The sequence below is a fragment of the Nomascus leucogenys genome, chromosome 23 (genome assembly GCF_006542625.1).
Source record: "Nomascus leucogenys isolate Asia chromosome 23, Asia_NLE_v1, whole genome shotgun sequence".
Lineage (NCBI taxonomy): Eukaryota > Metazoa > Chordata > Mammalia > Primates > Hylobatidae > Nomascus > Nomascus leucogenys.
In genome coordinates, this window is record NC_044403.1 from 1,489,864 (window position 1) to 1,516,356 (window position 26,493).

Here is a 26,493-nt window from a genome sequence, read left to right on the forward strand (position 1 = left end):
GGCCTCACTGATAAAGCTAAGGTTTACATCATGGCTATTAGTGTGAATTCACTGTTGTTAGCAGAAACGGAGAAGTCATGGAGAATCTAGGACAGACTGAGGGACCACAGCACCGAGGTAGCTTGCAGGCTTGGTGATTGAAGTGTCGATTTAAGCAGTGCCCTGTCAAGACCAGCAGGAAGTCCTCCAGGTGCAAGACTTGGAGCTTGGAGAAGGTGGCTGTTGTGGGGACTGTGACCATGATTCTGAGAGCGTCGGGCAAAGACTATAGAGCCAATCAGAAGTCTTCCCAGCATTGCTGAGTGGCCTGGAATTCAAGAAAGAGAAAAAGCAGACTTGGAGTGGGAATTAGCCAGGATCAGCAAGTCAGCCGTGCCAAGAGAACAAAGGATGGGGTTTAACAGAATGTTGAGTCGAACCAGGAGAATTGGGAAAGATCAGGTGCTTAGAGGTCACAGCATGTAGAAAGACTCAGTTTAGCTGAGTGTGAGAGAAATGGAAAGCTAAAATCTTGCTTTATATGGGGTTAAAAACAAATTAAAAAGCCAAATACCTAACCTAGTGGTCAGGAACACAGGCTCAAGAGCCAGGTCCTCTAGATTTGAATCCCACTCAGCCACTTACTAGCTCTGTGACCCTGAGCAGATTACTTCAACCTCCCTGTGTCTCAGTTTCCTCATCTGTAAAATGGAGATAACATATCTACCTTGTAACATTATGAGGTATAGATCATGTACCGGTTGTAAAGTACTTTAGAACAGTGCCTTGGCACATAAAAGCTATGTGTTTATTAATTAAACATCTTGTTTCCTCATCTTGTGAATCAAGGTCAGTAGACTCAAAGCCTGAGATGTCATTTAATAGATCCAAATTTCAACACATTCTGCCAGATTAATACCAGCACCTCTCTGTCAGTTCTCCCACTGTGGGATACACAGAGAAGTTTGCATACCACCTCTTTTTTAACCTAGGGTTCCTGTATTTTGTTTCTCCTGCCTGAGGACCGTTGGTTATTACCACATGATGTACTCTCATTAGTGTGTACAAGGTTCTAACTTAAGGGAATTAACATAAAGCATTTATAAATGACTGAGATACTTTGACGACTAAGTCTCTAGATAGGTTAATTCAGTTATTTAATGTGTATACATATTCTGTTTTTCTTGGTGCCTGTTCTTTAATTTCTATAAAACTCAAAGGACTCTTTAGTGTAACTTACACTACATAGATTATAAGAAGACCAAAGTTGTTCTCTCTTCACCACCACTTACTTCCTGTCTGACCTTGTGCAAGTAACCAAACTTTTCTTTGTGCAACCTCTATTTCCCCCTCCTCCCCGACATGTCACGAAAGAATGTAATTGAAACCTTCAGATTAAAAGCTCTCACTTTTAACTCTCCTTGAACCCAGGAGGCAGAGGTTGCAGTGAGCTGAGATTGTGTCATTAGCTCCCACTCATCTGTTCTCCCCTCTTATTTCAAGTTCTGAATTGGATAGTGTGGAAGACCTAAGTTTGGGAAAATATTGGTGGTATGTCACAAGTAGGCCTGGACTACTTCTTGAAGCTTCTTGAAGGATCATGCCGAGCTGACAGCCTGTTGATGCTTATGACACTACATTATCAAGCAAGGAATGCCGGGCGTGGTGGCTCATGCCTGAAATCCCAGCACTTTGGGAGGCCGAGGCGGGTGGATCACCTGAGGTCAGGAGTTCTAGACCAGCCTGGCCAACATGGTGAAACCTCGTCTCTACTAAAAATACAAAAATTAGCTGGGTATGGTATCAGGCGCCTATAATCCCAGCTACTCAGTGGGTGCTGAGGCAGGAGAATCACTTGAACCCGAAAGGCAGAGTTTGCAGTGAGCCGAGATTACACCATCGCACTCCAGCCTGGTGGACAAGAGAGAGACTTCATCTCAAAAAAAAAAGCAAGGAATAACATGTGCATATCATAAGTGGGTACTCTCTCTCTCTCCTTTAATAATGTGAGCCTGGTGATAAATTCCCTACTGTTAACAATTCTTTCTTGAGTCCTCATGACCCTTTTGATGGCATTTATGACATGATCTTATTTGAACATGAAACCTGTGTTTTATTCCTCTGCCTCCTGGTTTTCTTGTTCCCCAAATCCAGAGGGATTTCTCCTCATGCAAAAGGCTGTAGCAAAGCAAGAAGTTGGTTTTCACAGACCTGGGTTTGAATCCTGGCTCAGTCACTTACTAGCTGTATGACTTTGGGCAAGTTACTTAACCTCGTGATGGCACAGCTTCCTCATCTATAAAATGAGAGTGGTAATACTCCTGCTTCACAGGTGGATTAGGATTACAAGAGATAACTCGTGTAGCACATAGAATAGTACACGTAGTAAGTATTCATTAAATAGTGGTGGTTGTCACCATCTCTCACTTGTGATAGCTTCCTTGATTTCCCAGCTCCTTAGTTTCATGATAAAGAATCTGCAGAACTTTGGAATATCACAGAACAAAGATGTCTAATACAAGTAATAGGTTAGACCAATTATGTGACATTCAAATGTCCTTGTGATCTAATTTTAATTTAACAGCCTGCAGCCCCAATGAAGACTTCAGCGTGTGACAAGACATGTAAAATGACATATCAAAGTGTTGATGCATCTGATAAATTGTGGTACAAAATCAAATATTCATTCCCTAAGTTGACTCAACTTCTCTACCAGACAGTGGGCTTTAGGGGCCACAGAGATGTATGTACCTGTACAAAGGGCACACCCTCTCTTTCCATAGAAGAATATGATTAACTGACAGCAGATTTGAATAGAAACTTCCCATGATTAAGAAATGTTCGTTCATGGGCCGGGCGCGGTGGCTCACGCCTGTAATCCCAGCACTTTGGGAGGCCGAGGCAGGCGGATCACGAGGTCAGGAGATCAAGACCATCCTGGCTAACACAGTGAAACTTCGTCTCTACTAAAAATACAAAAAATTAGCCGGGCGTGGTGGCGGGCGCCTGTAGTCCCAGCTACTCAGAGAGGCTGAGGCAGGAGAATGGCGTGAACCCGGGAGGCGGAGCTTGCAGTGAGCCGAGATTGCGCCACTGCACTCCAGCCTGGGTGAAAAAGCGAGACTCCGTCTCAAAAAAAAAAAAAAAACAAAAAAAACCTTTTAGTAGCTTTTAGTACATGTTTTTAGGAAAATTCTTCCTACCTAAAATGAAATCACATAGGAGAACATGTGCTGAAGAGTCATAAAGAATAATATTGTCTGATTCATTTTAAAATAATTGAAGATTTTGCCTTTGAAGCATCTCTCAGGAAACTATAATTGTTTTTAGCATTTACAACATTATTCCCAGGAGATCTGCCCCCGGACTTGGTAGCTTCAAGGCACATGGCAGGGTGGATGGCACCAAGATTTTGAAGAATGAATCGCAGGTGCCACCCAAGTGTTTCTGCCTATCAAGTTAATGAACTCTGTGAGCTGCAGTGGGGGCCCTTTGTTCTGCCTCCAGACATATGGGAGAGTCATGCCAAAAGGTCTGAAAAGAGCTGCAGGATCTGGTGACATCTGCAAATGAGGAGGCAGGACTGACACTGCAGTACATTCATGAAGCAGTGGTCTACAGTGACTAACAACCAGGCTGAACCTAAGCCCAGAGAGAAAGGAGCAGATCTCTCCCAAAGGGTACTGGAGGTGTGAAGGCAGACAGCAACAGCCTAGGAAGTGCGTTACGCAGAAAGAGGAAAATTAATTACATACTCTATTATTGTAAGAGGAGTGTAACTTTTGGTGCTGATAGCTTAGATATCCTCTTGTGTAGTTTTATTTTGAGGCAATACTCTGGGAATCACCTTTCAATTTATGAGTATAGTATTGTGCATGTATTTGTAAGTTAAAAATTAATCTATTTTTTTTTTTTTTTTTTTTTGAGACAGAGTCTCGCTCTGTCGGCCAGGCTGCAGTGCAATGGTGTGATCTCGGCTCACTGTAGCCTCCGCTTCCTGGGTTCAAGCGATTCTCCTGCCTCAGCCTCCTGAGTAGCTGGACTACAGGCGTGCGCCACCATTCCCAGCTAATTTTTGTATTTTTAGTAGAGATGGGATTTTAAAAGCATCTTACTTTTGATATCCCTTTATTTTAAATAGGGATATCCAAAGTAAGATGCTTTTAAAATCCCGTTTTTGAAAAAGTATAAATTATATTTTAATCATAAATTATGTTGAAAAGTCAAGCTTTTTTTCCTTAGACTTCAATAGAAGAAAATGGGATTATATATTAAATTAATAGTGCGTGACTATTACTGTTTCCCAAAGGACTGCAAGAATAAATGGCTTCATGGTAAAGTGCTAAGCACAAGTAGTGGTTATATAACTTTGAAGTGCCCAGTGTTAAGAAACTGTATTTACCTATTTAGCTTTCCTATTTAAAAAAAAATCAGGCTACAGCCCCAGTGTACCAGCAATTTTAAAACCACTTTATTATTTATATGTAATTCTAATATAGTAATAAAGCCCCATGCATGCAAATAAATCATCTATTCTCCTTAAATGTACTTATAGATGAGTTTCCTTAAATAAATTTTTAAAGTTGGAAGTTACCATATTACTTCAAAATGACTGTATTTTGTATACCTAATAATTACTAAAATGCTGAAAAGTCTCTCTTTAATAGAATTTATGTTGGAAAAATATATATATATATAAATTAAAGTATATAGTAGTACCACTTTTCATTTCCAAGTGGATTTTGTAAGCAGATAGTTGGTGATTTGTCAGTCTGTCTATTTACAGGCACATATCAGAGTCTTGGGTTTTGTTGAAAGAAAAATGATAGTGAGAGCCAAGGTATATCATGAATAGTAACTTAAAATCGTGTACTTGCCTATGTGATACAGTTACTTTCTAACTCTGTGACCTTGGGTAAGTAACCTGGCCTCTTTGAGCCACAGGATTTTGTTTTGTTGTATGTGTGCTGTCTGTAAAATATAAATAATAATGGTATTTATTGTTGTAAGGATTCATCAGTTTGTGTAAAATAATTATAACAGTGTCTGGCATACAATAATCAGTGAATAAGTGTTAGTTTTTCTTATTATGGTGGTATTATTATTGCTGTTTTAATTGACCTAAAGCAAGGCACAATTAGTCCGTGATTTACTCATCTCCATCCCAAAATCCCTAGTAACTTTTCTGCAAACCTATATGTAAATGAGTGATTAAACCATATGTTGTCAGCAAACTTACTTTTTGCTCATCCTTGTGTTGGCTTTGTCAGGGTTAGGGACCTAACATGTAGAAGACCGTCTGTGTGGAGAGAGCATAGCTTTTGCTAATAACTGCTGGCATCCCCCTTGGACTTTGCAAAATCTGACCAGGATATCCACAATTGCCAAATTGATCTAAAGCATGCTTTGCAGTCAGCAAAGATTGTTCTGATATGCTTCCTATTTAAGATCCTGTAGGATTGTGGAAGACCTCAGGGGTGACTTCATTGCATAGCAGTAATACACAGTAAGATCTGTTAACATACTCCCTGATTCATGAAAGATGTATTATTTTATCATGGCACAAGTTCTGCCAGGTTGCTGTCTTTAAAGATATTGTCAGAATTAGAATCAGAACACAGGATATGAGTGAGTGAAAACGATACATCACCACTATCAGAATAAAACCAAGGGCTTGAAAAGAATAGACTACTGCTACTAATAACAACATGCATGTATTTCAAATGAATTTTGCTGAATGACAGAAACAAGACTAAGAAGGCACATGCATTTACATGACATTATAGAAAAGGAAAGATCACTAGGTACCAGGATCTGGTGGTAGGAGCATAGAGGGGGTTGATTACAAAGGGGCACAAAAATAGTTGAGGCATGATGGAAATATTCCATATCTTGACTATGGTGGTGGTTATATCAGAGGTCCTCAGCCCGTAGGCCACGGACTGGTACTGGCTGGTCTGTGGCCTGTTAGGGATGTGGCCTTTTGAGTGGTGGGGCAGGCGAGCAAGTAAGTGAAGCTTCATCTGTATTTACAGGCTTGCTCCCCATCACTCATGTTACCATCTGAGCTCCACCTCCTGTCAGATCAGCAGCAGCATTAGATTCTCATAGGAACCTGAACCCCATTGTGAACTGCGCATGCGAGGGATCTAGGTTGCATGCTCCTTGTGAAAATCTAATGACTGATGATCTGTCACTGTCTCCCATCACTCTCAGATGGGACTGTCTAGTTACAGGAAAACAAGCTCAGGTCTCCCACTGATTCAACATTATGGTGAGTTGTATAATTACTTCCTTATGTATTACAGTGTAATAATAATAGAAATGAAGTACACAATAAATGTAATGTGCTTAAATCATCCTGAAACCATTCCCCTCTCCCCACCCCAACCCAGTCAATGGAAAAATTGTCTTCCACAAAACCGGTCCCTGGTACCAAAAAGGTTGGGGACCTCTGGGTTACATTATCACATGCATTTGTCAAAACTCCTGGAACTGTACACCAAAAAGGGTGAATTTTACTGTTTATAAATTATGTCTCAACCATTCTGGGTTAGAAAAGCAAAATAGGCCTGGCGCAGTGGCTCATGCCTGTAATCCCAGCACTTTGGGAGGCCAAAGTGGGCGGAACACGAGGTCAGGAATTCGAGACCAGCCTGGCCAGCATGGTGAAACCCCGTCTCTACTAAAACTACAAAAAATTAGCTGGGCATGGTGGCACGCACCTGTAGTGTCAGCTGCTTGGGCGGCTGAGGCAGGAGAATTGCTTGTACCCGGCAGGCAGAGGTTGCAGTGATCCAAGATCACGCCACTGCACTCCAGCCTGGGTGACAGAGCAAGACTCCGTCTCAAAAAAAAAAAAAAAAAAAAACACAGCAAAATAAAACAAAGGGCTTACAACGTTGATGCAGGGGAGTATTTCCTGTGAATATGAAGGACAGCATATTCCTGTATCTTCCTCTGAAATGTTGATAGGTGTCTTATGTAATTATTATGCATTTATGTTTACTTATTACAGTTCGGAAAGTCACATTTTTATCCCACAATGTATTTAAGTTTTATCTCTTTTTCCTTATAAGTGGTAATTGCTTAAAAATTACTTAGGTTTTTAAATTTCATGGAGTATCCTGCATATGTATCATATATCAACCAGGATGCTTCTGGCCACAAGTAACACTGAGCCCGGCCTAAACAGTAATGAAGTTTATTGGCTTCATTCCTGTGGTTATGGAATGGTTGCTCATAGCACTTAAGCCTCCATATACTCATTCTCTGGGAGCCTCAGAAAGAGATGTCTTCCCACTGGGCTCTGCCTTAAGAGTAGGAAGCTCCCTATTGCCAAAGCCTTCGGTGTATATTTCCTCATATCTCATTGTCTCCAGAACCAATCAGTATGTACTTGGATTCTTACACTATTCAGGGCCCCACCTTTTGACCTGGAAATAAGGTCTGTTTCCCTAGAGGAACTGACTGTATAGTAGTAATGTATGTACTAACCCAATCCAGATACTATTAAGAAATGAGGGGTGGGAAATATGCCAGGCTGGCAACCAACAATGCCAGTACTTTATCCCGAATTGTATTAAGTTAAACCCCAACTTTGACTAATTGTGGAATTAGATGACTACATAGTTCTTACTTCCATATTTCTGAGACCACAAATTATTTAAACACTATTATATTGCTTTACCTGAGGACTTCACCTAAAAATACCTCATTTCAGTGCCACTGTAAGAAACAACACATTAACTTTACATATTAGAATGGATCTCGTGTGTAAAGCGTAAAGCATGAAGTAGATCTCGTGGTGAACACAGTGAAGTATTCATAGAACTTAATAGCATTCATACGCAGTTTAAAATGTAGTATTTATACCTAAGTGAGACACTGGCTTAAAATATACTTTGGTCTACTTTGCTTTTAGAGTTTTGCCTATACTTTGTAATCTCCTACAGAGAAAGGGAGGGTATTTCAGCAAAGTACTAGATAGAAAGTTTTCAATACAAAGATTTACATATGAAAGATAAAATGCCTTCTAATAGGACCAGGCCCAAGGGCTTTGAATAGCTGAAGAAGGCTCCATGGACAAGAATTGGAAATGCAGCAGTCAAAAGAAAAGTGTCTTAGACACTAGAGGCCTACAATAGCAAGAGCATATGCCAGGCAGAGAGGATGGAAAGAAGAAAGGTTTAGAGATGGCCGGGGTCATGTTTGGATAATAATCAAACATGCATTTGAGTGATGTGTTTGGAGGGAATGGTGCCTGTGATGATAGAATGAGAAGGAAGTTTGAGGAAGTGAGGAGAGGTTTGAAAAACCCTGAATGTACATAGTATGGATTTTGTCCTGTCAGTGAGAGGAAGACTACTGAAGGCTTTTCTTTCTATGAAAGTAGAATTATGTATGCAGTGGAAAGTGGTGTTTTGTTTTTGTTTTTTTTTTAAGTGTAGAATTTTCTTTTCACTTTAAGATAAATAGTCCTGGAGAAGTACATGGAAGGGGCTGGGTGCATTGGCTCATGCCTGTAATCCCAGCACTTTGGGAGGCTGAGGCGGGCGGATCCCCTGAGGTCGGGAGTTCAAGACCAGCCTGACCAACATGGAGAAACGCTGTCTCTAGTAAAAATACAAAATTAGCCGGGCGTCGTGGCGCATGCCTGTAATCCCAGCTACTCCGGAGGCTGAGGCAGGGGAATCGCTTGAACCCGGGAGGCAGAGGTTGCGGTGAGCCAAGATCGCGCCATTGCACTCCAGCCTGGGCAACAAGAGCAAAACTCTGTCTCAAAAAAAAAGAAAGAGAAGTACATGGAAGGATATAACTTTGTTATATATTTTTCTCAGAGCAGAAATCTTCGCATATACATTAGAAAGATATTCCACAAAACAACTGACAAAATACAAAAATGAAAACATTCAGAGACAATGGCTTAATTATTTGGAAATACTGTTTCTTTTTAGTATTTATAAGGTTTAATTCATTCTTGACAATGCTTTATAAATGTGGAACAAAGGAAAGTTTTAGAAAGATCCCTCATACAGCAATATGGAAGGTAAATTCGCGCCACAAAATACTGTAATCAGATCATTTGATAGCTATTGATTGGCCTGGGCTTGAGAAGAGATGAGCAAAACAGGGTGGCAGTGTTAAGAGCTTAAAGGATGAATGCTAAAGACAGAGTATCATAAGTAGGACTTGGTAGCAGTCAGGATGCCATGGTAGAGAAATAAGTTTAATTCAAGATTCCAAAGCCAGATAATTGTACCATTACCAGGAGGAGAAAATTAGGAGTTAGTAGTAGAGTAGAGGTTTCTCAGAAAAGATGAATTTGGTCTTGTGTTGTCGGCATGTCAAAGTAGTAATAGATGTCCAGCAATACTTAGGTATGTGATTGCTACTCATTCATTCATTTGTTCAGCAATATTGTATTGAATACCAATGTTTTTATTGAAGCATTGTAGTAGGCACAGGAAATACAGCAGCTAACAAGAAAAAATGTTTCTGTCATCATGAAACTGGCAGGGTTATGTAAGTATATTTAAGGGTTCAATAAATACACACTGAAGAAATAAAGTGGAATTAATACAAAATAAAATGGGCAGACAGAGGTGAGGGGGAACGTAAATGAAACGATTAACAATGAGTTGATACTTGTTGAATCTCATTGATGAGTATATGGGGGTTCACTTTACTGTTTTTTGTATTATTTGATTGAAGTTTTTCTTTCTGTTTTTTTGAGATAGGGTCTTGCTCTGTCACCCAGGCTAGAGTGCAGTGGCACAGTCATGGCTTACACAGCCTCAACCTCCTCCCATCTCTGCCTCCCAAGTAGCTGGGACTACAGACGTGTGCCACCACGCCTGTGCTCAAGTGATCCTCCCTCCTCTGCCTCCCAATGTGTTGGAATTATAGGCATGAGCCACTGCGGCTGTGGCCTAATAAAATATTTTTTAAAAATAAAAAATTAATAAATGTATAGAGCTGATGATTAGACAAGATGTCTGAGTGATAACATTTCCAAAGAGTAGCCTGAGAAAGATGGAAAAATCAAGAAAGAGTAATGCTAGGAACTGAAAAAGATAGATTTCCAGGAAAAAGGTAGATATGATAGTGGTAACTGCTGCAGAGGTCAAAGGAGAAACTATAGTTTAAATCCAGCTGCTTGCTAATTTCTAATTTTGTTCATTTCTGATTTGATATCTCTTGATGGCTGAAAGAACTGAGTAACTGAAAAGCTTGAGAAAACTTTTGATCAAATCATTTGAAGAAGTGTTTTTTTACTTTAGAAATATTGTCCAAGGTATCTTTCCTAATGTGTGAATATCTGTCCAATTTTTAGGAGACTAATGAGCAAAAACTTCACAAAATAGCCAATGAACTTTTGCTTACTGAAAGAGCTTATGTCAACCGACTTGACCTCTTAGATCAGGTAAGATTTTCTTCCTCAGAATTATTTTCTATTTTGGCATTACACATCATTTTAACCTAGTAATTAGAGTATTTTAGAAACTGCATGAAGGAAGGGCCTGTTTTTGGCCAGTGAAAGGTAGTTGCTCAAGGAAATCCCCGGCACTTTCAGCTTTGTGAGTGAATTCACTAGGTATAAGCATTTTCTAATTTGTAAAGAGTAGAGGTTTCTCTCTGTATGAATCACAAAATATGTTTATCAAGTGTCCTGTAAACTTAAACACTAGTCTGTTTCCTGACCTTTCATTGTCATCCTGGGGACCATGTTACCATTAAAATCTAAATAAGATATTGATGATTCTAATGCTAAGATGGATGTATCGTTAATTCTGTTTGCCTCATTTGCTATCTAGCATTATGGGAGTGATCTGAGCTGGTGTAGTCGTAGGGCCAGAAGGGATTTTGAAAGTTCACTTGTTCAACCTTGTATGAAACATTTAATATAGTACCTGGCATAAAGTTGCCCAGCTCATATTTGTTTAATGTGTGAATGTACTTTATCATGTTTTGTACTTTCATCATGGAACTTTGAGTATCATTTCAAATATACACTTGGAAAGTCTAAGAACATATTATAAGAATAACTTTTGAAAACTAAGGCATCTTTTTTTTTTTTTTTTTTTTGAGATGGAGTCTGGCCCTGTCACCCAGGCTGTAGTGCGCTGGCGTGATCTCGGCTCACTGCGACCTCCTACTCCCAGGTTCAAGCAATTCTCCTGCCTCGGCCTCCCGAGTAGCTGGAATTACAGGCATGCGCCACCGTGCCCGGCTAATTTTTTCTATCTTTAGTAGAGATGGGGTTTCACCATGTTGGCCAGGCTGGTCTTAAAGTCCTGACCTTGTGATCCTCCCACCTTGGCCTCTCAAAGTGCTGGGATTTTGTGAGCCACCACGCCTGGCCACTAAGGTATCTTAATCCTGTTTCAGCAATAAAGGATAGGACAAATGGTAGATTGCCCATAAGGACTCCTTGTTAGAAGGGAAAGCTGCCATGTTAGAGTGTTACTTGTAAGAATTGTCCCACTTCTGCCACTGGAAACTGGAATTTCATGGCAACAGGCAATCCTGTGCACGCCTCCTTATCATTAGTTCCAGAAGTGAACCACTTGCCTGCTAGGCTGAGCCATGAGAAGCCATCTTAAGGCTTATGCTCTGTGAAAGAATGAGTTTATGGGTCACCTTCATTTTTGAAGGAATTTCACCATAAGCCAAAATCAAATAATGTGAAGTTTGTACCTTTGAAACAACTTTCTTCCTTATGAGAATTACAGACCTGAAATTTTAGATATTCCCATAGTGGAGATATTTCTTTTCTCTTATCAAGTTGTGTGGTTTTTTAAAGCCAAATAACTCATCAGCCATTGTTGCTGACCTTTTAGAATTCTAGAGTCCTAATTACTATAGTAACCTAACTATTGGAGCCTCTAAGGACATAATTTTTTGTTCTTTTTGCCTCTCAAGAAAATACAGTGGAGGTGAATTTAGAAAATTAACAAGCATCTGGACATTATGAGGGCATAGACCTCCTTCTGCCTACGTGTAACAGAATGGCAATTAAGAGGTGTAGTAGCCCTGGTGAAGTATAGCTAAGACTGAAGGTTTGGGTTTTTTTTTTTTTTTTTGTCTTCAAGGTACGTGTTACTATGTGTAGGAAGAGACTTTCCCCTTACATATCAGTGTTTTACGTTACTATGCATTATTATTTACTAAAAAGCAAGTAAGTATCTGAGAATTGAAATACTCCTTTGTCCATTCATTGGCCAGTTATTATGCGCTTGTTCTGTTGTGGGAACTAAATCATGATGTTCCTCTTTCCCAAGGAGCATACAATTTTAATAGGAAAAATGAGACTTATGTCAGCAAACTACAATAAAGGGAAATATGTAATAAGTGAAGAAGTCTTTCAAAACATAAAGAGAAGTGAAAAAAACCACAATTACCGTGTGTACGTAAAGTGTTTTCACATTTCCTAACTCTGGCTTATGGATGGGAAGGGTAAATTCTATTAACCTCAACTGGAAATTTTCTGGCACAGAAAAGGTGAATTATCCGCCATAATATTCCTATGGATAGGAGCATAGCCTAGATTAGAATCAAAGCTTCCTAATTCTTATTCCTGATTCTTCTAAATCAAAGCATATACGCATTCCTAAATTTCAAAGGATTCTCTTGAACTGTAAACTTTTCCATTTGCTCAATAAAAAGTTACTAAGAGCCCACTATGTGCCTAGCACAGTGCTAGGTGGTTAACCAATAAATGTGAAGTAATGCTTACATTATTCTTTTATTCAGGTATTTTATTGCAAACTGTTGGAAGAAGCAAACCGAGGCTCGTTTCCAGCAGAGATGGTGAATAAAATCTTTTCTAATATTTCATCAATAAATGCCTTCCATAGTAAATTCCTCTTGCCAGAGCTGGAGAAACGAATGCAAGAATGGTAAGAGGAGTAGATAGAAAATGATATGTTTAAGGCAGTCATGCCGTATTTTTCGGCTTTTAAATTGAAATAGAAATGCCACACACAATTGTAACTAGACATTTATGCTAAATTTTTACATCGAAGACTACTGATAGAAGTTGTGGTACAAAGGACTTCATGTCTGCTCTCCAAACTATCATTTGGCTAGTGAAGACAAGATATCGGGTAATGTGGAGCTTCAAGAATTCAGAGCATCTCTCTTTGCTATGGCATTCCGATAGTCCCTTTAAAAAGATGCTGCATTGTTTTCTATCAGCCTCACAGTGCGGTGAATGAGATAAAGCACAGGATATATGTAGAATGTGATTACTTCCTCTCTAGTCCTGTCAAGTCACTCATTCTATAAGAAATCTTAATGTGCCGGGCGTGGTGCCTCATTCCTGTAATCCCAGCACTTTAGGAGGCCAAGGCAGGCGGATCGCTCCAGCCCAGGAGTTCAAGACCAGCCTGGGCAACATGGTGACACTCCATCTCTACAAAAAATACAAAAAACTAGCCACTAGCCAGGCATGGTGGTGCATGCCTGTAGTCCCAGCTACTGAGGGGGCTGAAGCTGGAGGATTGATTGAACCTGGGAGGTCGAGGTTGCAGTGAGCTGTGCTCCTGCCACTGCACTACAGTCTGGGTGACAGAACGAGATGCTGTCTCAAAAAAAAAATTTTTTTAACGACTTGTTTTTCTATATTTGATACAGGGAAACTACTCCTAGAATTGGAGACATTCTTCAGAAATTGGCACCATTCCTTAAAATGTATGGAGAATATGTGAAAGGATTTGATAACGCAATGGAATTGGTTAAAAACATGACAGAACGTATTCCCCAGTTCAAATCAGTGGTTGAAGAAATTCAGGTAATAGGACTGTTTCGTTCAAAGCTATGAATTACTATTTCCATACAAATTATCCAGTCTTCTAGATCTGAAACTGAGATCTAGAGATCTGTCTGAGATACCTAGCCAAAATTCACTCTACTCCGAATTATGCAGATCATCTCTGCAAAGCTGAAATACATATCAGTCACATGCTGCATACTAAGCAATAACTTCTCCATTTGCTTTTGAGACCAGCAGAGGGAGGATGATTTTTATTAGGGTCTACATAAATGTACAAAATGAGTTCCCATTCGGGTCTGTGTCTCTCTTGCATTCTTTCAGAGGTTAAGTTGTTGGAAGGAATATAAAGAATGATTGCTGTAAACCTTGAGATTTGGGAAACAAATCATTCTTTTTTTGTCACTTGATACCTGTGTCCTCATTTTCTTCTGTTTCACCAAACCTGAATAACACACTTTAATAATACCATAATAATTTCCACTTGATTCTCTAGTCAAAATTGTTAATATCATATTCTTTGATACAGTTGATCTTGAAAAGGCATATTTTAGCTCATCTAAGATTCTCAGCATGGGAATTCTGTTGTTCCTTGACTGTCTTCTTTTGTGTCTTATGAATTTTTTTAATTGTACCATTTTAATTCCTCTAATTGTCAAATGATTTTTTGAGTTATTTTCCAGTGGTTGCTTTTAGGATTATAGTATGCATCTTAATGTTTCACAATGTACTTCAGATTATACTCACCTTAATTCTTGTAAAATGTAGTCACTTTGTTCCAATATAGCTGTGTTCCCTCCTCTATGCTCTGTGCTATTGGTGTCCTGTATATTACGTTTTTGTATGTTGTGAGTCTATAATACAGTGCTACAATTGTTATGGAAAGGTATGAGAAAAAATGTATCTATAAGTCTATTGTATACTATTATATTTGCCCTTTCTGGAATAACTTTCTTTCAGCATACGTGATTGTTGTTTCTTATAAAGTAGGCCAGCTAGCAATGAACTCTGTCAGTCTTTGTCTGGGACTACACTTATTTTTTCTTGACTTTCGAATGAATGAAGAATGGAGTCCAGTTTTGCTAGATGGAGAATTCCTGGTATATGGGTTTTCCCTTTTTTCTTTTCTTTTTTTTTTTTTTTTTTTTTTGTTTTTGGAGACCGAGTCTCACTGCTCTGTCGCCCAGGCTGAAGTGCAGTGGTGCGATCTAGGCTCACCACAAGCGCCACCTCCCGGGTTCACGCCGTTCTCCTGCCACAGCCTGTAGCTGGGACTACAGGCGCCCGCCACGACGCCCGGCTAATTTTTTGTATTTTTAGTAGAGACGGGGTTTCACCATGTTAGCCGGGATGGTCTCGATCTCCTGACCTCATGATCCACCCGCCTCGGCCTCCCAAAGTGCTGGGATTACAGGCATGAGCCACTGCACTCAACTAGTATATGGGGTCCCCCCCCAGCACTTTGAATATGTCGTTCTCCTGCTTTCCATCCTCTGTGGTTTGAGGTAAGAAGCCAGCCACTGATTGTATTGATACTCCCATGCATGTGATGAGTCACTTTTCTCTTGCTGCTTTCAAGATTTTCTCTGTTTTTTGGCTTTCAGCAGTTTAAATGTGATGTGTCTGGGTGTGGACCTTTTTGCATTTGTCCTAGTTAGGGTTGGTTGAGCTTTTTGCATTTGTAGATTGATTTTTTTTTAATCATTTTCAGAAGTTTTCAGCCATTATTTCTTCAAATATTTTCTGTCCTTTTCACATTCTCTTTTTTTAATCTTTTTACTCCCATTACACAAATTTTGGTGGGTTCCTTTTGTTTATTTTGGAAATGGTGTCTTGCTGTGTTGCCTAGGCTGACCTTGAACTCCTGGGTTCAGTTGATCCTCCCAATCTTTGTTCTGTTATTCAGATTGTATAATTTCTACTAGTCTTTCTTCAAGTTCCCTGATTCTTCTGTTATCTCAAATCTGCCATTGAACCTATAGTGAATTTTTCTTTTCAATTACTGTATTTTTCACATCCACAACCACAACTTCTGGCTAGGAGAGTTATTGGCTGTCACCCCTCGCTCACCTCAGGGATCTTCACTTCTGCTGATGTTGTTGGGTGTGTGTGTTGCCCACCACTCCAAATTGAATGAGCCCTTTTCAGCCTCAGCAGAGGAGCCACCAGTCCTCACAGCCCATGCCACCCTGATGGCCCCTTCATAGTGACTGAGCTGGGAGAGGAACAGGAGCAGCCACAGGCTAGAATGCCACAGATTCTCACCGTTCTTACCCAAGGTTCAACAATTTTTAAAGTGTAAACAGATTTCAGGTTGTTGCATGCCTTTTAATCAATTTCTAAAATGCAGATATTGTTTTGTCAATTTTATCTAGCTTTATAGCTGCTTTTATTTTTTTTAATTTTTGGAGATAGAGTCTCGCTCTGTCGCCCAGGCTGGAGTGCAGTGGTATGATCTCGGCTCACTGCAGCCTCTGCCTCTTGGGTTCAAGCGATTCTTGTGCCTCGGCTTCCTGAGTAGCTGGGATTATAGGTGCATGCCACTACACCTGGTTAATTTTTGTACTTTTAGTAGAGACGGGGTTTTGCCATGTTGGCCAGGCTGGTCTCAAACTCCTGGCCTCAAATGATTCCCCCATCTCGGCTTTCCAAAGTGCTAAAATTACAGGCATGAGCCACTGCACCCGGCCTATAAGCTGCTTTTAACAGGGAGGATTCGCCAGTCTCAGCTGTAGCCAGAAGGCCTGCCTCATCCCCTTCACTCCTTTTTTTTTTTTTAACATTCTTTTCTTTTGTAATTAAACACTCACCTACCTTACTGAATACCGGGCTCCTTCTTTGATTTTTACTAGCTTCTTTTGCCAATTCTGAAATGTAGGAAGAGCACAAAGTTTGCCTTCTACATTCTTCATTCTTTTCATACTTTTCAGTGACATCCTGTTCCCGCATGCCTTTAACTATCTTGCCAGACAGGTTCCTCTGGGATTGCTGTTTCTAGTCCAGTTCTCTGCTCCCAGACTCTAGGTGCAAACGGCTGAGCATGTGAATATCTTGTCATCCAAACAAAGTCAACATTTTCTTTTCCTATTTTTAGCTCCCAAGCATTTTTCCATCTGATTTTTTAGGCCTTACATGGAGTAGATAATTATTCTGATATGTATTGGATTTATTAGGTGACACCATTCTCCTGTCATTTACCAGAGCTTGACAACTTAGCTTCATCTTTGATTTGCTACATGTCTTCATTCTCTGTATGTGTTCATTTGCCTGTGAAATAATGTATTCAAACTGCTTAGCATAGTGCTTGTTGCATAGTAAGTGCTCACTAATTGATAGTGGTGATGGTGGTGATAGTGGTAGTTATTGTCTTGTCACACTCTGAATTCTATCTGTACAATGTCTGTCTTCTCTAGATTCTGACAAAATGACATGGGTTGTGAAAAGAGTGGTAGATTGGGAATCAACTAACCTAGTTTAGAATCCTAAGTCTGCCACTTATAGTCACTTGACCTTAGAAAACGCTCCCAAATTATCCGAGCCACAGTTTCTTCATGTAAAATATTTGGGATCAGTAATACTTTCCTTGATGTACATAATAGATTTTGGCAAAATCCAATGAGATATTTAAATTTATATAATTAATATCTTAAACTTTATTAAGGAAAGCTATTATTCTCTCAGCTTCTATGCCAATTTCAGGTCCTTATTATTTTCTTCCTGTTCGATAATAACTTCCAAACTAGTTTCCCCCTGTACCCCGAAAGCCACACTGCAGTAGATTAATCTAATAGAGCTCAGATCTAATGATAACAACTGTCATGCACAAAAATCTACATTAGATGAAAAAAATCTAAACTCACCTTGACATTATTACCTCATGTTTCCATTACTTTACATCTTCTATTTTCCTCTACTTATCTTTTTTGCCAAGAAAACCTCTCTGTCCCTTTCACTGAACATGGTTCATGCCTCATTACCGTGGGCCTGTTCTCTCAGGTCTCTCCTCCTGGGCTCACTCCCTAGTCTGTCTTTTTCTCCAAAGCCTGTACTCATCAGAGGTTGTATTAAATGTTCCCTTCTCTGTGAAGCCTTTAGTCACTTGTTTGCTTCAAATGCAAACACCATGTCTTAATATAGCTTTGATGCCTTGCAGTGCCCTGATCATGGTGTGAGTTCAGTATATATTTTAGTGGGATTTCTGCTTTGTTTAACAGGAACAAGAACATTTCTTATTTTTTCCTCTCTTTTGTTAACAGCTTCTTGGAAGCAAGTGATACAGTCTTAATTTTGCCCTAAGAAATGGAGCTCTATTTACAGAATTTGGTTTCTAATGAAAAAAAATGCTTCGAACTGATGAAAAATTAAAATTTTCTGGCAGACAAGATGCCCAGATCTTGTTATTCTACTATATGGAGTCTTTTTTAAGTTCAAAGGCAATGACATTTATCATAGCCTTATTATGAAATAGTTTCTGCTGAGTCCAAAGTCATTTAATACAGTTGTTCTTAGCAAACCTCATTAAATAGGCACATCTTTTGAAAAATCTCTATAGAATGATTTAATAATGTGACTTCACAAACCCTTGTAGTGACTAATTGAAGTGGTTGTCAGCAATCTGGAATTTTCTTGCTTAAAATTCTGCTTGATTTTTTTTCCCCCTTTCTGTTCTTACACCAGATTGGGAGTTCTCAACTTCAGTGTTACAGAAATATCAGGTGTTTTTAAACGCATATTCTCTAGCTGGGCATGGTGGCACGTGCCTATAGCTACTTGGAAGGCTAAGTGGGAGGACCACTTGGGCCCAGGAGGCAGAGGTTGCAGTGAGATCACACCACTGTGTGCCTGGGCAACAGAGTGAGACTCCATCTCAAAAAAAGAAGAAAAAAATGCATATTCTCCATCTCCTTCCTCAAAGATTGTGATGTTATAGATTGAGGTGGGGTTCAGAAATCTGTGGGGTTTTTTTTGTTTTTTTTTTTTTTTGAGACGGAGTCTCACTCTGTCACCCAGGCTAACTGGCACGATCTTGGCTCACTAAAACTTCCGCCTCCCAGGTTCCAGCAATTCTCCTGCCTCAGCCTCAGCCTCCACACAGCTGGGACTACAGGCGCGTGCCACCACACCGGGCTAATTTTTGTATTTTTAGTAGAGGCGGGGTTTTGCCATGTTGGCCGGGCTGGTCTCGAACCCTGATCTCAGGTGATCCGCCTGTCTCAGCCGCTCACCATGCTGGGGTTACAGGTGTGAGACACTGTGCCTGGCCAGAAATCTGCATTTCATGCAGGTGATGGACAGTCACACTTTGTCGAAAAATATTGCCCTTGACAACAAAAAAGTTCTGTTTTACAGTGAGTTTTTAGACTTGCTAACCTAATTTTTAAATGTTTCTTAGAAAACCTTTCTCATTACAGAAACAGAAAATCTGCGGGAGCTTAACTTTGCAGCACCACATGCTAGAGCCTGTTCAGCGGATTCCCCGGTATGAGATGCTCCTTAAGGACTATCTAAGGAAACTGCCTCCTGATTCCCTGGACTGGAATGATGCGAAAAGTAAATGCTTTTTTTGGTTTTCTCCCTATTATGGAATAATCAAGTGGCCAAGCAGCCTTATGGTTTCAAAGAGAAATACATCTCACAGCTACTTCAGTCAAATGTTGCTGTTGGAAGATAATTTCATTGGAAATTGTTATCATCACCTCAGTTAGGCAAGTCACTTTTGAGCCAAAATGACAAGTTTAGAGCAATGCAAATCACATTAATTTTGCTGGTTCCGTGTTAGTCACTGGCTCTGAAATATAAAATTATAGTCTTAAAGACATCTAGAATAGGAATACACAATTTTCTTGTCAGAGGAAGAATACAGCCATTCAGAATTACAAGTGCTGCTGTTTCATTAGATAGGTTGGTGCATACCAAGAAAGCTAAGGTGACGTTCACTATGTAAAAATAACCTAAGCAGAGTTGGCTCCACCTGCCCTAACATGCTACCGTAACAGGAAATGGTGCTTTTTATTGTCCAATAACATTTTCTCCAGGAGAAATTTATTTCAATTCTGTTAGATGTCTTATTTTTTTATTAGATTATAATGAAAGGGTTTTTTTAGAGGCTTATGAGTTTCAATACTTTACCTTTTTCTGCACTTTTACAAATCAACTGTAAAAGCATGAATGAAAATTTAAGAAATAATAGTGGCTTGATATTCAACAAGCAGTAATGGTACATGTGTACAACCTTAAAACATTACTACTTTCCCTTGTAATTTCTTGTTTTCTGTCATAAGTGAACCCGGATGAGAGATGAAGTACATAAAACATTTTTTGTCTTGGATCCTTAACCTTTTCTTTTTTAATTATTATTATTGTTATTATTATTATTATTATTTTGAAACAGAGTCTCACCCTGTTGCCCAGGCTGGAGTGCAGTGGCACGATCTTAGTTCACTGCAACCTCCACCTCCCGAGTTCAAGCCATTCAGCTAATTTTTGTGATTTTAGTAGAGATGGGTTTTCACCGTGTTGGCCAGGCTGGTCTTAAACTCCTGATCTCAGATGATCCACCCACCTCAGCTTCCCAAAGTGCTGGGATTACAGGCGTGAGCCACCGCTCCTGGCCCTGATCCTTAGTCTTTTCTAGAACATAAGCTGTCTCAGATATGTTTCTCCCACCATTTGAGCGACTCTGACCACAGAAATTTGTCTTCTCCATTTGCCCCTTCCATAGTGTAGAATGAACTCGACTTGCCATCTCCTCAAACAACTACTTCCTATGAATTCTGCCCTGTCTCCATTTTCCATCCATCTCGCCTGACTGCCTGATTTGAGTGGCAGATCTAGTGGTGGGGGTGGGGGTGGAAACACCACTGCTTTTCCTCAAATTCATCTCTAGAGCAGTGGCTTTATCCCATCTTATTTTGTCTTCCTCTATCCTGGATCCTGTATCAAGTGCACAGCATTGCCCACATCAGAATAGTTCTTTAAAATGCAAATTAAAATTCAGTTTATTCTATACTCAGACTTTGGTATCCCCTTAGATACCCATGTCAAAAATGAGAAAGTTGGTGGCATGGTATGGCATTTTATTGCTTTTTGTTTGTTTTCCATTGCTACTTTCACTAAAATTCCAAGGAAATCACAGAAGAAGGGCTTTTGGTGACCTAAAAGTAGAAATGAAAGCAACAAAAGTGCATTCTGTCCAGCAGTACACAGAAGACAAAAAATGTAGTTGAAAAGTCTCAGGGTTGTTGTGGTAACAGAATTAGGCAGGGCAGTATTCACAAAACAGAAAAGAAAGGAAGAAAATGAGACATGATTTAGGATTGAGAGGTTTTCCCTGGGGTCAATCCAGCAAGAGGTCTCGGCAACCACAGCACTTCACCAGCAGCCCCTGGAGCACCTACGATGTCCACAGCAAAGAGTTCCCATTCCCACCTGCCCCAGCAACAAAACCCTCCAACGCTGGCCTCAGAAGATCCCCTTTCACCCGACCCAGGCTAGAACTGTGAATGGATTTTCCCAAAGAAAGTAGGTTATGCTTAGTGGTTAATTTGCTCATACAACTAGTGAAATAACTTACTACTCCTGAAATATTTTGGAACTTTTGAGTCAGAAACCTGGGTTTAAATTTGGCCCTCCAGTAGCATAGCTGTGTGACCTCAGCCAAGTTGTATTACTTCCCCATTTCATTCATCTGCCAAATGGAGCTAAAATACTTAACGGTTTAAGGCTGTGTAAGAATTGATATTGTAATAAATTACCTGGTGTGGAGTTAGTGTACACCACAAGTTTCGAAGTCTTTGAGTATAGAAGAAACTGAATTTTTGTTTACATTTTGGAGAACTATTCTGATTTGGGCAATTCTGAGCACTCAATACAGGATCCAGGATAGAGGGAGACAAAATAAGTTGGGCTGGGGCCACAGCTCAAGAGATGAACTAAGGAAAAGCAGTGATGTTTCTATCTCTGCTTATTAATTTTGATGGTTCATTGGGGATTAATTAAACCTGTGAGCCTAATCATCATGTATGACTTTTTATAAGGAAACACGAAGTTTCAAGTAATCTGCTTACAAATGAACTTTAGAAAGTATATACCATTTATAAATGGAAAATGCCACTATTTTTGTTATATCTTTGGTCTCAGACTTCTTAATTTAGTAAGTTCCTCAGCTATATAGAAGCACAGGAAGGACAAAGCATATTTATTTACTTTTCTTTTTTTCCCATTTAGAATCACTTGAAATTATATCTACAGCAGCAAGCCATTCTAATAGTGCAATAAGGAAAATGGTAAGTGGTTTTCGGAGGAGACAGGAACCTCTGATTAGACAATTATCAATAATACTGCCTCAGTACTATGTAGATTTGGACCAAAGTGAATCGAAACAGATGAACCAAAAAGAATGTTTACGAAATGTTTAATGTTATCTGGAATAATTCTCTGAACTTGCTACTAAGTGATGGAATTTATATCAAAATGTATGGTTACTCCTAATCCCTTCGGAATTTAGATTTTAGTTAAGGTCATAGTATTATTAAAGCTACTAGGTTGAAACCTGCCTGTATGTGATCTTGCTGTTTTAATTTCCTAGGAGAACCTAAAGAAACTCTTAGAGATTTATGAAATGTTGGGAGAAGAAGAAGACATTGTAAACCCTTCAAATGAACTAATAAAAGAAGGACAGATCCTCAAACTAGCTGCTCGGAACACTTCAGCACAAGAACGCTACCTTTTCTTAGTGAGTGTTAAAGTGTTGGCAAGTCATATAAGAATTATATATAAAAATGTGGCTGGGCATGGTGGCTCATGCCTGTAATCCCAGCACTTTGGGAGGCCGAGGCGAGTGGATCTCCTGAGGTCAGGAGCTTGAGACCAGTCTACTAAAAATACAAAAAGTAGCTGAGTGTGGTGGCGGGTGCCTGTAATCCCAGCTACTCAAGAGGATGAGGCAGGAGAATTGCTTGAACCTGGGAAGTGGAGGTTGTAGTGAGCTGAGATCGTGCCACTGCACTCCAGTCTGAATGACAGAGCGAGACTCCATCTAAAAAAAAAAGGAATTATATATAAAAATAGTTGTATACAGCTTGGAAAAGTAGAATGTTTCCTTATTCACCAAAGCAATTACATCTAACCTGGTTTAGTCAACATTCCATTTAGGGAATATTCCATTTAGGGATTCAATTTAGGGAAATATTCCAAGTAATGTATTTTTCTGTATACTTGGTATGGATGGCAGGCAGTAGTGGCCCATCTGGAGCAGTTGCTGCAGTGATGCTGTTTGCAGCGGGGGAGGCGTGGCCAGGGCAGCTACCCACTCAGAAATGCCTGCTCCCGGCCGGGCGCGGTGGCTCACGCTTGTAATCCCAGCGCTTTGGGAGGCCGAGGCGGGTGGATCACGAGGGCAGGAGATCGAGACCACGGTGAAACCCCGTCTCTACTAAAAATACAAAAAAATTAGCCGGGCGTGGTGGCGGGCGCCTGTAGTCCCAGCTACTCGGAGAGGCTGAGGCAGGAGAATGGTGTGAACCCGGGAGGCGGAGCTTGCAGTGAGCCGAGATGGCGCCACTGCGCTCCAGCCTGGGCGACAGAGCGAGACTCCGTCTCAAAAAAAAAAAAGAAAAAAAAAGAAATGCCTGCTCCCACTGCCTGGCCTCTCCCTACTCCCAATGCCCATTCCGATTTTGGAGCAAATTTGGGGCCAAGCCTGGGTGCTGTTGCAAACCGGCATGGTGTGCACACACTTGGGGCAGCGCTGATATGCCAGCCCCCTGGTATCTCAGCCCCTTCTAGACTTTGGGTGCCAATGAGCATGGGAGGGAAGCCAAGGGATTGCTGAGGGTGGCTTGGTGTGGGCCTGCATGTTCCCCAGTGCCAGCAGTGGAAGCCGCTTGCGGTACGCTTGGTCCAGCCACAGCTTTGCAGGGAGCCGGCGCCCATGCTGGTGCCTGGAAATGCTCCCCTTGCTATAGCTGGCATGCCTGGCTGTGCGCATGACCCAGACCCCGTGCTCGCTCATTCACGTACCCCTTGCTGCTCCAGGCTCGCTCTTGGCAGGCGTGGGATCTGGGCTGGTAGCAGAAGCCAAGCGCAGCCTGCCAGGCCGAATGTGCAGAATGAGCCCAGCAGGCCCAAGCAGAAGTCAGGCAAAGGAGCCACTGGCCACAAAGGCTTCCAGCTGACAAAGCAACACCCCAAGGATCCTTTGACAGTATAATTTACTTCAGTAGCACATACTGACAACAATTTAACTTTACACACGTAGGATATGATACTTTCGGAAATCCTCCTTTTGCTTGTTTCAGATTTTCTCTTTCATTTCATTCTCAGGTAATTGGGTACCATTTCCTGGATATTTTGTTGGTGTATCATTTCTTGACATCAGTTCTCTTCCTAATACTCTGTAGTCACTATTTTTAATCTTTCTAGGCTAAAAATATATATAGGCCTGGTTGTAAGTCTTGTGTCTAAAATATCTATGGGAAAACTACATGAGTTCTCTACGTGGTTCTTGCTCACTGCAGTCAGTCCTTGACCCTTTCCTTCACTTCCTGGAAATGACAGTCTGGGGCTTATCTCAAATATAAAAGCACTTCCTGGAGCATCCAGACCATTTTGTTTTTGGACTCTGTCCACCTGACCTTTACTCTTTGCTATCCTAATGAATTTCAATTCCTTTCTATATGTGATAAGATGATAATAAGAATCATAATAATAATATGCATTGACAAAGAATAAGCTAACATTGAATAATAGCTTAATAAACGTTAGCTTTCATTCTGTTTGTTATTAAAGAGAAACAGACACATGGGTGAAAAGGCTGCCTGGTGACTGGCATACAGTACATTCTTAGGATGTTATTCATGTCTGACGTTTCTGCTGTGAGGCAGTCATCTCACCCACCATAGCATGAGTTGTCATGGGAGCTTAGAGGCTTCTGTATCTGTTTCCAGTCTCCATTGAAAGGAAAACTTAGGAACTAATTGTCATGCAGAGGGGTGTTCAGTACAAGGGGTCTTGAAAAAGTTCATGGAAAATGCATATTGTGAAAAAACTATGCATAGATTTCAAAGCTTTTTTGCAACAAAATAAACCCATGGTAACTTGTTATAACATGTCTGAACAGTATCTGGTTTGGGGCACTAAGAAGGGTAAGACATCAGTTTGAGGCCAGGCACAGTGGCTCATACCTCTAACACCAGCACTTTGGGAAGTCGAGACAGGAAGATGGCTTACGCTTAGGAGTTCAAGACCAGCCTGGGTAACATACAGAGACCTCCCTGTCTCTACAAAAAAATTAAAAATTAGCTGGGCATGGTAGCTTGCACCTGTACTCCTAGCTACTTGAGAGGCTGAGGCAGGAGGATCTCTTGAGCCGAAGAGTTCCAAGGCTGCACTGAGGTATGACATGCTACCCAGCCTGGGTGACAGAGTGAGACCCTGTCTCAAAAAATAAATAAATAAAAAGTAAAGACATCAGGTTGAAAAGAGCCCCTATCAAAGCAACATGAATTCTGTTAAAATTGAAGCAAGAACAAACATCAAACTTACGGTGAAGTTTGGATGCAAAAATGATAAAATCATTGATGCTTCATGAAAAGTTAATGGAGACAATGCCACAAAGAAATAGCAGTTTACAAATGGGTAACTGATTTTAAGAAGGGACAAGACATTGTTGAAGATGAAACCTGCAGCAGCAGACCATCCACATCCTTTTGCTAGGAAAAAGTTCGTCTTGTTCCTGCCCTAACTGAAGAGGACTGACAGTGAACAGCGGAAGCAGTGGCCAATACCACAGACATCTCAATGGGGTTCATCTTGCACAAGTCTGTCCGAAAAGTTAAAGTTGAGCAACTTTCCACTCAATGGGTGCCAAAAATGTTGCACCCAGATCAGCTGCAGACAAGAGCAGAACTTTTGGCGGAAATCTTAAATAACTGGCATCAAGCTTCTAAAGCATTTCTACAATAAATTGTAACAGGAGATGAAAATGGCTTTCCCAGTACAATCCTGAAGACAAAACACAATCAGAGCAATGGTTACCAACAGGTAGAAGTGGTCTGGTCCAAGCAAAAGAGGTTCAGTCAAGAGCAAAGGTCGTGGCAGGGGTTTTTTGGGATGCTCGAGGCAATATGCCTGCTGACTTTCTCGAGCGCCAAAGAACAATAACATCTGCTTATTATGAGATGACTTGGAGAAAGCTAGCCAAAGATTTTAGCAGAAAAACGCCCAGGAAAGCTTCTCCAAAGAGTCCTTCTAAACCATGACAATGTTCTTGCTCATTATGCTCATCAAACAAGGGCAATTTTTTGAGAGTTTTGACAGAGAATCATTAAGCATACACCTTACAGTCCTCTGACTTCTTTTTGTTTCCTAATCTTAAAGAATCTGTAAAGGACACCCATTTTCTTCAGTTAATAGTGTAAAAACTACTGCATTGCCATGGTAAAATTCTCAAGACCCTCAGTTCTTTAGGATGGATTAAATGGCTGCTATCATTGATTACAGAATTGAACTTGGTACAGCTTAGGTTGAAATAAATTTTTTCCTTTTAATTCCATTTTTCCACAAACTTTTAAAAGTCTTTTTGTATCAGTCATGTTTGTATTTATTTATTTATTTATTTTATTATTATTTTTTTTTTTTTTTTTTTTTTTTTTGAGACGGAGTCCCTCTCTGTCACCCAGGCTAGAGTGCAGTGGCGCAATCTCGGCTGACTGCAAGCTCCGCCTCTGGGGTTCACACCA

General features: G+C 40.4%; 1 protein-coding gene across 4 annotated transcripts in view; it reads left to right on the forward strand.

Annotated features, from left to right (window-relative positions):
* FGD4 (FYVE, RhoGEF and PH domain containing 4) overlaps positions 1 to 26,493 on the forward strand; it is a 140,078-nt gene that overhangs the window by 82,243 nt on the left and 31,342 nt on the right. For all 4 annotated transcript variants that reach the window (XM_003277804.3, XM_030804587.1, XM_003277805.3 and 1 more), the window contains 6 exons: positions 10,316 to 10,405; positions 12,736 to 12,881; positions 13,618 to 13,774; positions 19,165 to 19,303; positions 21,980 to 22,038; positions 22,341 to 22,487. In XM_003277804.3, coding sequence (XP_003277852.1) covers positions 10,316 to 10,405; positions 12,736 to 12,881; positions 13,618 to 13,774; positions 19,165 to 19,303; positions 21,980 to 22,038; positions 22,341 to 22,487 — 738 coding nt within the window. The remainder of the gene's footprint in view (positions 1 to 10,315; positions 10,406 to 12,735; positions 12,882 to 13,617; positions 13,775 to 19,164; positions 19,304 to 21,979; positions 22,039 to 22,340; positions 22,488 to 26,493) is intronic.